Genomic DNA, 14,278 nt, shown 5'->3' with positions numbered 1-14,278 from the left:
CTAGAAACCATGCAAACCAAACTCCTACGAGCCACCTTAGCTGCACCCAAAGGAACTCCAAATGCCCAGTTAAGAATTGAGACAGGCATGCCTCAAATTCAGGTTAGAGCCTGGAAGATGATGATCATTCATTGGCTTAAAATGCATTTCTTTCCAGAGGGACTGTCCCCACTAGTGTTGACTGACAACTTCCCCTCCCCCTGGAAACAGGCAATTAATCACAAGCTGGGCTCTTATGGGCTCTCACCGGTATTTTTAATGTCTCTAGGCTTTGACAAAGCAAAACAAGTAGTAATCAATAGAACGAAGGACATGGAGTTCCAAGAAGAACTAAATAGGTTGCCTCTCCACAGTAGGGACAGAATCAAACAGGGTGTGTGGGAATCGGCAAGATATCTTAATGACCTGATCTTCCCAAAACAAATAATAGCTGTCTTCAGAGCCAGATTTAACATTCTTCCTTCAGCACTCCTCCAGGGCAGGTATAAGAGAATACATATAGCAGAACGCGTTTGTATATGTGGTAAAGGAGAAGTGGAAGATATCTCACATGTTCTATTACACTGCGAGATATACAGAGGTTGTAGGTCTGCACATATTCTCTCCTTATTAGAGAGATTGCCAGAGAGGGCAGACAATTTTTATCTAGGCTTTTTCCTCCAGGACACAAACCCGGCTACCACGTATGCAGTGGCAAAGTTCTATGCTGCTGCAATGTCCACAAGAAAAAAATTGCTTTCAGAAGTATAGTTGTCATCTTGTACCAATTATTTGGACATACCTCTAACAATTTCTGGACCATTGTATTTACTCCCTACTTATCGGCTTTGCACCCAGGTAAACCAGGGAGTGACCCAAACAATTTGAGAACATGTATGCTATTTTCCACTTCTGATGTCAATACTTTTTAATTATATCCTAATGTCAGTATTTTTTAATATAGTGTAAAAAGTAATGTGTATTGCTGGTCTTTGACCATAGTAAAGATTTATACTATACTTATACTTAATCACTATTTGTTAGGGAAACAACAACTGAACTCTAAATAAATCAGGAATGGGAAATCCTAAATTGCAGTGTAGATCCATGCTTCTCAACTTTGGCAATTTTAAGGTGCATGGGCTTCAATTCCAGAATTTCCAAGGCAGCATGAAGTTCACCCATCTTAAACTTGCCAAGACTGAAAAACGCTGATCTACAGATAGGGATTTTTTCCATCCTTCTTTTACTAGTTCTTATTTACTTATAAGCAATCATAATGCAAAATCTTCACTTCCACCCCATTCCAGACCATTGATAATGCAAATTCCTCACTCCAACCCCATTCTAGACCAATGATAATGCAAAATCCTCACTGCCACTCCATCCCATTCTCTGACTAACCTGCCTTCCAGCTCTGTTCTCCTATATACAGGGCAACAAAAAAAGACCATGTGACTTCCAGTTTAAAAAAAGTTCAGTGAGACCTTCCAACTTCTCGGAGGGGGGGGTGGGGAATCTGGCGAAGTTGGAAGGTCTGACTGAATTTTTTTTTAATTGGTGGTCACATGGTTCTTCTTTTGGCTGCAGGGTGGATGGCAGCCTCCCAGCTGATTGGCCCTGTAGGTTAATTCACACTTTCAGAACGTCCCAGGTGATCAGTGTGGCCCCCAGTCAGGCCCTTACAGCTTCCCCACCCTGAATGGCAACCCCAAGGGGGTGGGGGTGGGGTGGAGGGCAATGGAGTGGCTTGGGGGGGGGCAGTCAGTGGTGGGATTTGCTGGTTGGCTGAACTAAGCAGAATCTTAATATCCAGTTTGCTTGAACCAGTGCAAACTGACTGCAGCCCACCACTGGTAATAACATACCGTATAATGCCAACTTTTTGTAATCATATATATTAATCATTATTATAACAACAAACCTATCTAATCAACAAAACCTAAAATCAAAGTTTCATTTTTGACACCTCAAGGACTAAGTCCAGAAATGGTTTCCAAGTGGAAACAAAGTTAGCTGTGCCCTTTGATTAAAGCAGTAAATTTAGCCATCTCTGCTAACTCTATCAGCTTTTGCAATCAGTCGCCCATTGTGGAAATCAAAGTATCTTTCCGTTTTTGTATGATTCATGACAAGTCTTGATAATGTGAAATTAAATATGTATCATATTTTAGGGAATCTTACCTGGCGGCCCTGGAAGACCCTGTTCACCTTTTTCTCCCTTCTGACCATGGTAGCCTGAAATAGAAACTGGCATAAGGCTTGGCACCCCAAGAACTACTGAGAAAGCATCGCATTCCAAACCCAAGTGAAATCTAACAGAAAACCAAATGTTCAGAAACTGCTCATTTAAACAGCCCTGTAAACATAAGTGTAAATTGTGGCTTCCTTTAAAACAAAATTATTTAAAAACCTTTAGGTTTTAAACAATGTAACGATTCTGATATAAAAACTACTAGATGGGGGGAAAGTTATTTTTTTTAAATGGCAACTCAAGACATTCCGAAGAAGAAGGGAAAAAATTATTACATTTCTATCACAGTATTTCCCACTTGGGTTCCTCCCAAATGTTTTGAATCACATCTTCCATCAGTCTCAGCCAACGTGGCCCTTATGCAGGGTTAGTGGAAGCAGGAATCCAACAATCCAGTATAGCTGGCTGAGGAATTCTGGGAGTTGAAGTCCACACATCTTAAAGTGGCCAAGGTTGAAAAACACTGCCCTATTGCAACTAGCCCTCAATTCAAAGTTAAAACATGGGCGAGAACCCCCATGGTTGTAGGCCTTCTTAAATCCACCTCCCTCTTCTTTTATCCAGATCTAGCACTTTCTTACCAGGCAATCCTGGAGGTCCTGGAGGGCCCAAATCACTAAATGCCTGAAACAACAACAACAATAATAATAAAGTTTCTACCAAAGCATGTGGCTGTAAAGAAAATTAGGCATTCCATTTTCTGCCCTAAAACAATATATCCCCTTAGTTTCCTGGAATATGAGGTGTATTTTAGCTATTACTCACATTATTCTCATAAACCGGTACAGGGCTGCCTGGGGGGCCTGGAGGCCCTGGGGGGCCAGGAGGACCCTAGGGGAAAAGGGGGAAAAACATGACATTCATTACATTTAATAGGGTGAAATATTAAACAGAGGACTGAGGGAATGCAATACATCAGCAGCCACTCAACTCTACCTAAACACAATAGAAAGAAATGGAAAGTATCATCGCCAGCGAAATCTTGTTCCAGCTTTATCGTTTGCAACATAGGCAACGATGAAAACATACAATTTTGTGTATCATTCCATCAGTCATAGATTAAAAAAATAAAATATAATTGCTGCCTGCAGCTTTGCAAAGAATACAGCAATATATCCCTTTTCATTAGTCTGCACTGGCAGATGGCTGATTACTCAGTGTGTTTGAGAAATCTGTTGAGATTCATATCACTGGATTAGAACATGGAGACCCACAAGTGGAGTCATTGCTGCTGCTTTCTCCCTGACTGTGTGCTGCTTCCCATTGCTTAGACCTCAGGCAACCAAAGGGGAGAGCAGACTCTTCAGAGCAAACTGTATTCATTGGTGGGATTCAGCCAGTTCGCACCACTTTGGGAGAACTTTCTGAGCAGTTTGGTGAACTGGTTGTTGGAAGAAATCATTAGGGCAGAGAACCGGTTGTTAAATTATTTGAATCCCACCACTGACTATATTCCCTATGAAGTTGTACTTTTGTAGTAGAGGGACTTGACTGTCAAAAAACTTGGCCAAAACATCGAGCAATTGTCTATGCTGGACAAAGTAAATGAAGGCTACATTTGATGTTGTTGTAACTTCATCTTTTTCTCCCCACCACCACTTTTTCTTTCAATAATAGAACCTGAGAAGCTTCACTAAATACTGGCTGAACGCAGACAGCATCGCTGCCCACCATCCTTCAGCCTAAGGTGCAATATAATTATGTCCCTCTAAGTCAGGCTTGACTCTGGCAACTGGTTGGCTATATCTCTACAGATTTTTTGGCAAGAGTTTTGAAAATCATTTGCCACTGCCTCCTTCCTAGAGCTAAAAATGAGGGGCTGGATTGAGGCCACCCAGCTAGTCTACTTTTCTAAGGTGGGACTAGAACTCAAGATCTGTTGATTTCTAGCCTGATGCCTTAGCCACTATACCAAATTCCAGTTTTTTGGAATTGTATTCAAATGGATTTAAATGGAACTGACAAATTGCAAATACAAGCTGTATATTTGAATGCCAACTGCTAGAGAGGAACAATGGCAAACAGATTTTATTGTACAGCCTGCGTTTCTGAGTTTCCCAAATAAACCTGGTAAGCCACCATGGGACATAGGAAGCTACTGGAGAGGCCCCTGGTCTCATGCAGCACATCTATTCTTTTCTTATCATTCAAAAAATTACTTACTTACCCTTAAGCCCAGTGCTCCGCTTAAATCTGCTGGGTCACCTTTTTCTCCTTTCAATCCATTCATACCAGGCCGCCCCTAAAAGGATCAACAAATCAATGGAATTGCCTTCAAAAGATGGTGAGGAGTAGCTGGATAAAATGCAGTCAAATATCCACAAAAAGAAAATACTGCATTTGCTTATTTATAATTGGATTTATTTATTTAATAACACAAAACAGAGAAGAAAAAAGAGTGAAAGGGGGGGGGAAACGAAAAAGGAAAAGCAATGCAACAAAACATCTCTATCTATCTACTTCATTTATATATCTACATCTGGGATTATACATGTATATGAAGCTAATCTTTCAACATCAGAAAGATAGCTGTATGGATGACTTATTCAGTAGATTAAAGATCTTACGTTACCTGCAATTTATGAATGAGCTACATACAGACGTAGATTATAAAAGGCAAAGTATAATGAAATATAAGCTTTCAAATACATTTATAGTGAAACAAAACAATCAAAATAAAACATGCACAATTTAAAATTTACAAACTAGTAAATAAATTAATTACAATCTGTTACAATGCTTGCAGAAATGACATAATGTGAGGAGAGCTTTCATCTTCCCTGCTTCTAATGGATGCAGAGCAAAAAAGTGGAAAGAGATTATGGCTGTGCATTTATTCGTGAACAATTTGGGGAGACCATTCTTGTGTCTAAAAAATCACGAGGGAGAGCTAGTATGTTACAGTTTGTCTTGAATGGGTGGATAAGCTAAAGAAGCTCAGGCTTGACCACTGGAGGATAGCCAAAAAGCGTGAAGGACACTCTTGGCCCTAGAGAGATGCTCAAGGATGATTCTGGCTGGTGCCTTGTGTGACAGCTGCTCTCCTTCATTAGTGCTCTTTTGACATTGCCAGAGAATCTAGCTGAAGTGCAACATGCACTGGAAAGTCATTCCAACAACAGCTGCAGATGTGCCATGTAAGTCAAATTGTGGGCTAGTGGGATTATTTTATTGAGCAGCTGGATCCTGGCTGGAAAAGGACAGGCCCTAAAAGAAAGGGAGCCATTGTAGTGAGATAGCCATGTGCTTATAGGAAGATAGAAAAATACCATGAAGTTGACATAGCTGTATCTGTATAGAGCCAAAATTCTGCTCTGGAGAGGAATAGCTAAGAAGACTCATGAGTTCTAATAAGGATTCAGGAGGTAGTTCACTCATTATTGTCAGTGAATTGATTCACCAGTCTACCAGTTCACAGAAAAGCAATAAAAATACAACAAAGAAGAGTTTATCCTAATGACTTTAGAATATATTGGTTGTAAAGGGACAATAGTTCAGTTGCTGGATTCTTGAAATTCCCTGCCTTTCCTCTTCATAAATTTTGCTAAGGAGGCTCTGAGAATAATGGTTGGAAAAGGAGTTACTTTTAGTTCGCACAGATACTATAGAGCATGGCATGGGTATTTATTTCCTGGAGCAGTTGCCTGCATTCCTCTTTTTACTGATTCATTGTTCATTTTCAAGAAAATATACATAATTTTAATTTCTGCCACTTCTTTAATTCCAGCAAAATACAGGATGATGAGTTGAATGTTTTTGTTTCTTCTTCATTTACAGAAAAGAATATAGATTGTATATCTCAGAAAGGGACTAAAACCTGAATGGAATAATGGATGATATATAAATGAAATAATAACTAGATAGATAAAAATTAAAATTCTTACAGGTCTTCCAGGAAAGCCAAGTTCTCCCTTCCGTCCATATCGCCCAGGTGGCCCCTAAAAGAAAGCAAAACGGAAAACTCTATTTAAAAAGATAGAAAGAGATGGTTAAATGGGAAGACCCAGAATCACTGCAATGTTATTTTCTATTTATATCACAGGATTCATAACCCCAGCAGGAAGCAAAAGGGCTATGCAACTGTTCCTTCCAACAGAAAAAAATTGCCTGAGTCCTGGCAAAATCAAGGTCAAATGCAGCAACTGGACAAAAAATAGTACTAAGGCTCCTGGGGAAATTACAGAGGTCAAGAAAATGCCCTGATTTAGATATATTACAGCAGTGTTCCTCAGCCTTGGAGACTTTAAGATATGTGAACTTCAACTCCCAGAATTCCCCAGCCCATAAGATACCTGGGGAATTCTGGGAGTTCAAATCCACACACCTTAAATTTGCCAAGGTTAGGAAAACACTATATTAGAGAAAACCCTAATATTGTCCTCTGCCCCACAGAAAACCCAATGAGAGCATGCTGGTCAAGCATGAAAAAACTAAGCTTCAGTATGAAAAATAACACAGGACATAGGATAGAAATGGCTGTCCTGGGCTTTTTAGGTTTAACTAGGTCTGGCTGGCAGGTTTCAGTCACTTTCAGGTGAGGATGCCTACAATATTTTGTTGCAGACTTTACTTTCATAATCTATCCATAAGATTTCCTAACTGTACCTACCAAAACAAAGAGAAAGGGTGCAGCAGTATTTAAATCACAGTCAGGACAATTACGAGAATACCATATTTTTCGGAGTATAAGACGCACCATGATTTTGAAGAGGTAAATTTTAAAAAAAAAGTTTTTGCACTCTGTAAGCCTCCCAAACCCTCTGCATGTCCATTTTTGCAAAGGGGGCGGGAGGCCAGAAATGCTGTATTCAGTGTATAAAACACACCCAGATTTTCATCCTCTTTTTTGGTTGAAAAAGGTGCATCTTTTGCTCCGAAAAATACAGTAATTTTATAAAGTTTCATAAGTCAAAAGAAAATGAAATAAAAAGCATTGTGAATTAATTTTGGAATTAATTCCTTGCATAAAAGCAAAGATACCATTTATAACTTACTGCTGGTCCCATGAGTCCGCTTGGGCCTGGTTCACCCTATAAATAAAAGGGTGTATGGTCAGCAAGGCACATCATTTTTGGAACAGTTCCCCCTAACTGGACACCTCTGTATGAGACTTCCTCTTTCAGCATCGCCTAATTACCGCAGAATTACAAGAAGTGAAGTATAGCATAATCTGTAAATAACTTCGAATAGGAAGGTAGATTTAAAGAATCCTAAAGCCAACTGAGGTTTTATGTCAAAAGCTGAGTTAGGGGCCCTCTTTCCTTTCTTTCCCTTACAAGGAAGTCCTTTACTATGTGAGAAGCAGATCCTTTAGTATCTTGCTGCACAAAAGCAATAGTAATTGGAAAACAATTTTTCAAATGTAAGCAAAAAAAAAAAGCTATACCTTTTCTCCTTTTGCTTCAGATGCAAGGATTGTTCCATCAAACCTAGTTATAACTCCTGGCTCTCCTTTTTCACCCTGTCCAGGGGGCAAAACACAAGAAGGAAACAGTGGTTTATATCATTCCTAGGGCAAATGCAGCACACATTATAAGCATCTCTTTAGTACAATGCAATCATTTTATAAAGCAAGGAGAAATTAAACTGGATTCCAAAGTACCAAACGATTTTTTTGCACTTATACCCAAGGCATACATACTCCCATTTCTGACACAAATTAAGTACTGAGTGCAATTATTATTCTGAAGCTAAATAAAATATTATTCCAACTCTCAATTTTTAAAATAAATTATTCAAGCAAGCAAGTTGTATGTACTGTAAAAGCTGCAATACAGGAATGAGACGAATCATGCATTTTGGCTAAAAACTCTTATAATTTTTACTTCTGACTGTGCTTCTTTACTATGTTAGGGTGCTCATGCAGCGACATGGTCAGTACAATTTTACAAGGGAATGTAATATCTAACTAAACCAATCTTAAATATGATATTTCCTAAAGTATTTGCACATTATGTATATCTTTGCTGTAAATTTCTACAGTGGAAAAAACATGAATATGGCAATAAAATGGGGTTTTTTTTTTCCTACCAATGATCACACAATAAGAGATACTGCTCATTTAACAAAGGAAAAAATAAAATACCATACAAAAGACATTTTAAATAGGGGAACCTGACTAGTAGCAATAGCCATTCAATCAGTTATTTTTAGTTATACTCTTCTTGTTTTCCAGAAATTCAATTACCAGCACATCATCAAATCCAATTTCTCCTGCTTCATTTTCTATTTAGCTTTTCCACAAATTCCAACCAATGAAAATGCTTGCTAATATTATTCTAACTTAAGGAAGACTTTTAAGGGAATCTTAATTTAAGGTTGAAAATGAGCCAGGGATGGCACTTCTGATGATAGAAACAGAGTCCGTTATACAGCAATAGTAAAATTAGAAGCAAACTAAAAACATCTTGGATAAGAGACAATTTTCCATTATGATAATGATCTTTCAACCCAGATTTCTTTTTAAAAGTACTTTATACAATCTTACCTTCAGTCCAGGATAGCCTGGAGTTCCCGAGTCACCTTTTGGTCCCCTGGGTCCCTAAAGAGGAAGGTAGACATTTCCTGTTATCAAATCTCATGTCCGATTCTTTCATGGGGCTAATGGGGCAATTTTATTTTTGAGCGCTTTTATTAACTGCATATGCGTCTCCTATGGCACATTAAAGCATGTGGTAAACCACTAGGGCCTTGTTTCCTTCATTAACCTACTTTGAAATAGAACCTGCTGGAGAAATATTGCCCTAAATATAATGGTTTCCTGAAGATTTATTATTAAACTGTTTCTTTCTTGGAGTTTGTAACCAGTTTGGCTATCTCAGAGTATAGAATGCTATCTCCTGCATTCTCTTCCTGTAGAAGATGATTAATTGCTTGACTTGACAGTTAGACAGATAATGAAGTTTTCTAGCTACAAATTTGAATAACTTATAAAGGACATGAAAAAAAATATAGGACAGGAGGAGAGGAGAGAAGAGAAGAGCTTTAGGATCAAAGGAAAGCTCAGAAATATTTCTGTGGCCTGAAAAATATAATAACTCTCTCAGCTCCTGACACAGAGGAGCATCCAGGCAATTTTAATAGTTCTGCAAACTAAAGTTCCCTTTAACATGCTGAAAAGGAAAAGAGAAAGAAGACAGCTTTTCAATACCCCAATAACACATACTTGTTTGGTTTCATTTCATTACATGCCCAATTCTTACCTGCCTAATTCTTCACCACTACACAACAGCTTTTCCTCATTGCCAAGGTTCAAAAACTGTTATTTTTCATCATAATGGAAGATCTTCCCTTAATTATACAGCACTTCAAGGGTACTTCAAGGGCAGTTTCAAAAGCTTGAAATTACATCATGTGGGATACCCATGTAGCACCACTTCATAATCTATGTATGTTTGTTCTGAAGAGACCTCAGATGGTCCCTTTCCAGAACAGAATAGAACTGTTTCAAAATATGCAACAGAACACTCCCTAGAATGCCTTCAGGAGAAATCTAAGCAGAGCGAATCCTTTCAGAGTGGGCAAGTAGATAAGACCTTCAAAGAAAAGCAACTTCAGATCATAGATTTCATGCCTATTACTCTTCAACCACCTCCAGGACACTGTCCACTCATCAGACAATGTCCCAAAGGAAAAACTGAGGAAATTTAGCCCTACTTCTTGAGAGTTATATTGAGAAAAGATTGTCATAACTTTAATCTTAATAATAAAAATTCAAATAAGGACCAGATTTACCTAGGAAAAGCTAAAGTTTATACTGTTGCAGACAATCTAATCCTATTTTAGGCACCTAGCAACAAAAACTAAATGTTTCTAAAGCTGGAAGCAATATTTATAAAGCCTTCCTTTCTACTTACCTCTGGGCCTGGCAAAACAGGCACAGTTTTCTAAAAATAATAAAACCATTTGTTAAACATGAGATCACGACTGCTTTTCCTTAGATTGCTCAGCAAAACATTTAAAGAGAGCAGTTAAGCAACATAAAATGCTGATGAGCACACTTAAATCTGCATCTGCATTGCATGCATTGCATCTGCATATAACTGTGTTTTCAAATACTTCTATTCGGCATATGCCTGAAAACTCAGAAATTCAGGATTTAATTTTTTTTTAAAAAAAAACCACAACCCAAAGTATCTTCATTTTAGATGTTTAGCTATACAATAGCAGTAATTGTATAGTAATATCTTTATGATTACAGCATGTTTTTCTCAACCTTAACAACTTTAAGATGTGGGGACTTCAATTCCTAGAATTCTGGAAGTTATAGTTCATACATGTTAGTTTCTAAGATTGAGAAATATTGGGTTAAACCAGGGGTGAAATCCAGCAAGTTCTGACAGGTTCTGGAGAACCGGTAGCGGAAATTTTGAGTAGTTCGGAGAACTGGCAAATGCCACTTCTGATTGGCCCCAGAGTGGGGTGGGAATGGAGATTTTGCAGTATCCTTCCCCTGCCATGCCCACCAAGCCATACCTTGTCCACCAAGTCACGCCCACAGAACCAGTAGTAAAATAAATGAATTTCACCACTGGGTTAAACATAAAATAGTTAACATTTAGAATTAAAGTACTGTAATTTCTGGAGCATCACTCCCTCGCAGATAACATTATTCCAGAAGAGTAACAAAATATAGTTAGTAAAAGGTAAAAATATGCTTACATCCTCACTAGACAGGTACACAGCTTGTCCTGGAGGGCCAGGAGGGCCAGGAAGTCCTATTCCATCTTGACCCTTTTCACCCTTAAAGAAAGAAATAAAAAGTCTTGACATACGTTCTGCTCAAATTGTGTTCCTGTATCGTTTAGAAAAAATATTTGCAAATTTTAGATTTTTAACTTAGATTTGGGGGGAACATATAAAAATTCTCCATCCACATCTCTTAATGCAAAATTCAGTTCTGCATAGGTTGCTATTATTTGCGGGCATTCAAAGATGGAGCCATATCAATGCTAGTCATTCATTCTCCTGCCTAGCCAACAGTTATCTCAGTCTTCTCTAAGAGCTGGGTACAGATAATCCTCCTCATGCTTTATAATCCCAACTAGACCACTGAAGATATAGATTGCACACATTTCAGCAATAGGTGAATTGGAGGTATTTGTTAGATGTCATAGGAATCATCAACTAAAAGTTTTGAAATGTGCAGTTTAAAGCAAAATAAATTGTAATGTTCTTCAGACTTCAACAAAATTCCTCAGGGGGAAAAATCCAAATTTTGTATTACACAACACACAAACATAATTTCTTCTCAAATCTAGATGGTACTCACTTTAGACCCTGGGCTTCCTTCTTCACCCTTTTGTCCCTGAAATAGGGAGGAAAAGACATTTTTAAGAAATAAGGCAATTTCACACAATGGACAACTATGGAATTGCTGTAAATGATAGTGACTGTAGTCTAGCATATGGAGGGCTGAACTAGGATCCAGAAACTGCGGTATAACTAAAAGGTCACTGTTGATTCACTTGTTTGACTTCTATTTTTCATTTCATTTGGTCTATTAAAGCATCTCAAATACTTCGGCTGACCTAATAAAAAGGGCTGTTGGTATTGGGAAAGATTGAAGGTAAAAGGAGAAGGGGACGACAAAGGAGGAGATGGTTAGATAGTGTCATTGATGCAATGAACATGAATTTGGGCAAATTACTGGGAGACAGTGGAGGACAGTGGGGCCTGGCATGCTATGGTCCAAGGAGTCACAAAAAGTCAAACACAACTTAGCGACTGAGCAACAACTTGGTCTATTCTCCTTTTATAAATGATCTTGATCATGAATGAATAGAGCCTACTTACATGAATTAAAAGCTATAAACAATCATCACCATTACAACAAATATTTGAAGTATGTGTGGTCACTTACAGACACTGAAGAAAATATCACTGTCACTTTAAATTGACCAAATGGAAACAGACACCATTCATAAGGAATCAATGTCCATTTTCAGCAGCAGCCCTGCTACTTGATGTTTTCTGGAGAACTTTGTATACTGGTTATTTCTATCATAATCTGCTGGGTCTCCTCCAGACCCGATTATAAGAAGAAAAATCTATGAATGTGCAGAAATGGATAGACTGTCTATGGAAATGAAGGAGCGGGACAAAACCAAGTACTGTCAAATCTGGAATAGATGGTATTCCTGGCTTGAGAGTAAATGTAAAACTTAAGGTATAAAATGTTAAAGTATAATATAAAGAATGTAAAAGGTATAGGAAATAGATGATATTGACTTGATGCTATTATAATCTAAATGATATAATTTAAGATAAATAGGATTGTAAATAGGATTGTTACAAACGATATTGATACCAATATAGAAAAGCTAGTATAAGTGTACATTTGTGTTTTGTCTTTTAAACGTTGGAAAATTCAATAAATATTATTTTTAAAATTAAAAAACCCATAATTTTCTAGGTCCGAGGGCTAGAAGCTTTCAAAGAAATCATTCTAATAATTCCTAAAGTCACAGGGAATTGGAAGGAGTAGTGCTTGGACTGAATTTTCTACTCACTTGTGGTCCTGGGAAACCTTCTAATCCAGGGCGACCATCTAATCCCGGCAAGCCAGGATCTCCCTGTGGGAAGAGGGGGGGAAAGTCCTGGTTTTCATCACAAATATAATTTAACAATTCAATTCCCATTCAAATATATTTAAGGCTTCAAAAATGATTATGGTTAAGTGCTTCAGATTTCATGAAAGCACATGGCCTGTAATGTATGGATAACATTGGAGGATGATGGAAAAAGATGCTGCCTAGGTAGGAAACAATCAGACATTTGGTGGGCGGATCCCCCAATAAATTAATAGCCAGAGAAAGAAACTTAAGAAGGATCAAATGGACCAAGTATCAGGCCTGGAAGCCATCTTTTACATTGGGCTGTCAGGCCTGGTACATTTTATATGGCATATGGGAGATATAGTCTAAATAATATTCCTTTCTCAGAGAGTCAAGGACATCTTGCCCTGCACCTGGAGTAGTGTGACTGGGAGGCATCTCCAGTTTGGATGGGGCCTGATTGGACCATGTGATGGACATGTGGTTGCTGGGCAGGGACTTGAACTTTCACTTGGGTGGAGAAGCTTACAGATTCAGGTTTTCCCAGATGTGCCAATTTGATATCTCTAATAAAATGGAACTTTGAGGAAACTCGAGCCTGGGAGTCTTCTTTCGTTAGGGGTTTACTTTACACCAAGCAGGTAAAAATGGCAGTGGGAAGTCTGTACTTCTCGACTTCCAAAATTCCATTAACAGAGCCTTATAGTAAAGTAGAATTAGCTTATTTAGTTGTGTTTCCTATGAGGTTTTCCTGGGACAGCTAACATGGCTTCACTCCTATCAATTAAAAGCCACCTGATTTATTTCAGATTTCCATGTGAGTATGAAAAAATGTGGAGCCTCCCTTAAGAACCATATTATGAATAGATTCAGCATCATCAACCACAGTATCCTTCCAGAGTGGCTTCACGGTGGCTGATGCTTTGAAGCTGTTCTTTTTTTGTGGCTGGTTCTGGTGAGTGTTGGAGAGGGGGGAAAGTCTATCACAGACTCCTGCGATGTGGTGTATCTTAAGGATCATGTCACCCACTGCTCCTCCTAAATAGCTACATGAAACCGTTGGATGAGATCATTCAACAGAACTAATTGCAGTATCATCAGTGTGATGATGACAACCAATTGTACAATTCTATCCCAGGTCAGACTGGCAATGACATCATGTGATGACCCAATATCTGGAGGATGTGAACATCTGGATGGGAAGAAACAAGCTTCAACGGAACTCTAGCAGGATAGAATGACTTTGGGATTTGGGGCCTTCTGGATCAGATTGTGCTTATCTTTGACTGTGGATTAGGATAGCACGTGGGTGTCAAACTCGTAGCATCACATTGATGTCACGTGACATATCGCAATGTTTTTTCCCCTTTCATGGAGCTGGGATGGATGTGGCCTATGTGTGACACATCTGGCCCACGGGCCACCAGTTTGACGCCCCTGGGATAGGCACATTCCCAATGGTGCTAGTGGCTCTTCTTCCAAGTGTTGG

The 14,278-nt window shown here is 38.6% G+C and overlaps 1 protein-coding gene across 2 annotated transcripts in view; it reads right to left on the bottom strand.

Moving 5' to 3' along the window:
- The window catches only part of COL18A1 (collagen type XVIII alpha 1 chain), a 194,795-nt gene that overhangs the window by 23,226 nt on the left and 157,291 nt on the right, over positions 1-14,278 (bottom strand). For both annotated transcript variants that reach the window (XM_032219441.1, XM_032219432.1), the window contains 12 exons: positions 12,745-12,807; positions 11,505-11,540; positions 10,895-10,975; positions 10,090-10,119; positions 8,721-8,774; positions 7,620-7,694; positions 7,228-7,263; positions 6,118-6,171; positions 4,401-4,475; positions 2,999-3,064; positions 2,815-2,857; positions 2,164-2,217 (listed from right to left, as the gene is read on the bottom strand). In XM_032219441.1, the coding sequence (XP_032075332.1) occupies positions 2,164-2,217; positions 2,815-2,857; positions 2,999-3,064; positions 4,401-4,475; positions 6,118-6,171; positions 7,228-7,263; positions 7,620-7,694; positions 8,721-8,774; positions 10,090-10,119; positions 10,895-10,975; positions 11,505-11,540; positions 12,745-12,807 (667 nt within the window). The remainder of the gene's footprint in view (positions 1-2,163; positions 2,218-2,814; positions 2,858-2,998; positions 3,065-4,400; positions 4,476-6,117; positions 6,172-7,227; positions 7,264-7,619; positions 7,695-8,720; positions 8,775-10,089; positions 10,120-10,894; positions 10,976-11,504; positions 11,541-12,744; positions 12,808-14,278) is intronic.

Source organism: Thamnophis elegans, chromosome 1 (genome assembly GCF_009769535.1).
Source record: "Thamnophis elegans isolate rThaEle1 chromosome 1, rThaEle1.pri, whole genome shotgun sequence".
NCBI lineage: Eukaryota > Metazoa > Chordata > Lepidosauria > Squamata > Colubridae > Thamnophis > Thamnophis elegans.
This window is presented reverse-complemented; position numbering and strand designations above follow the sequence as displayed.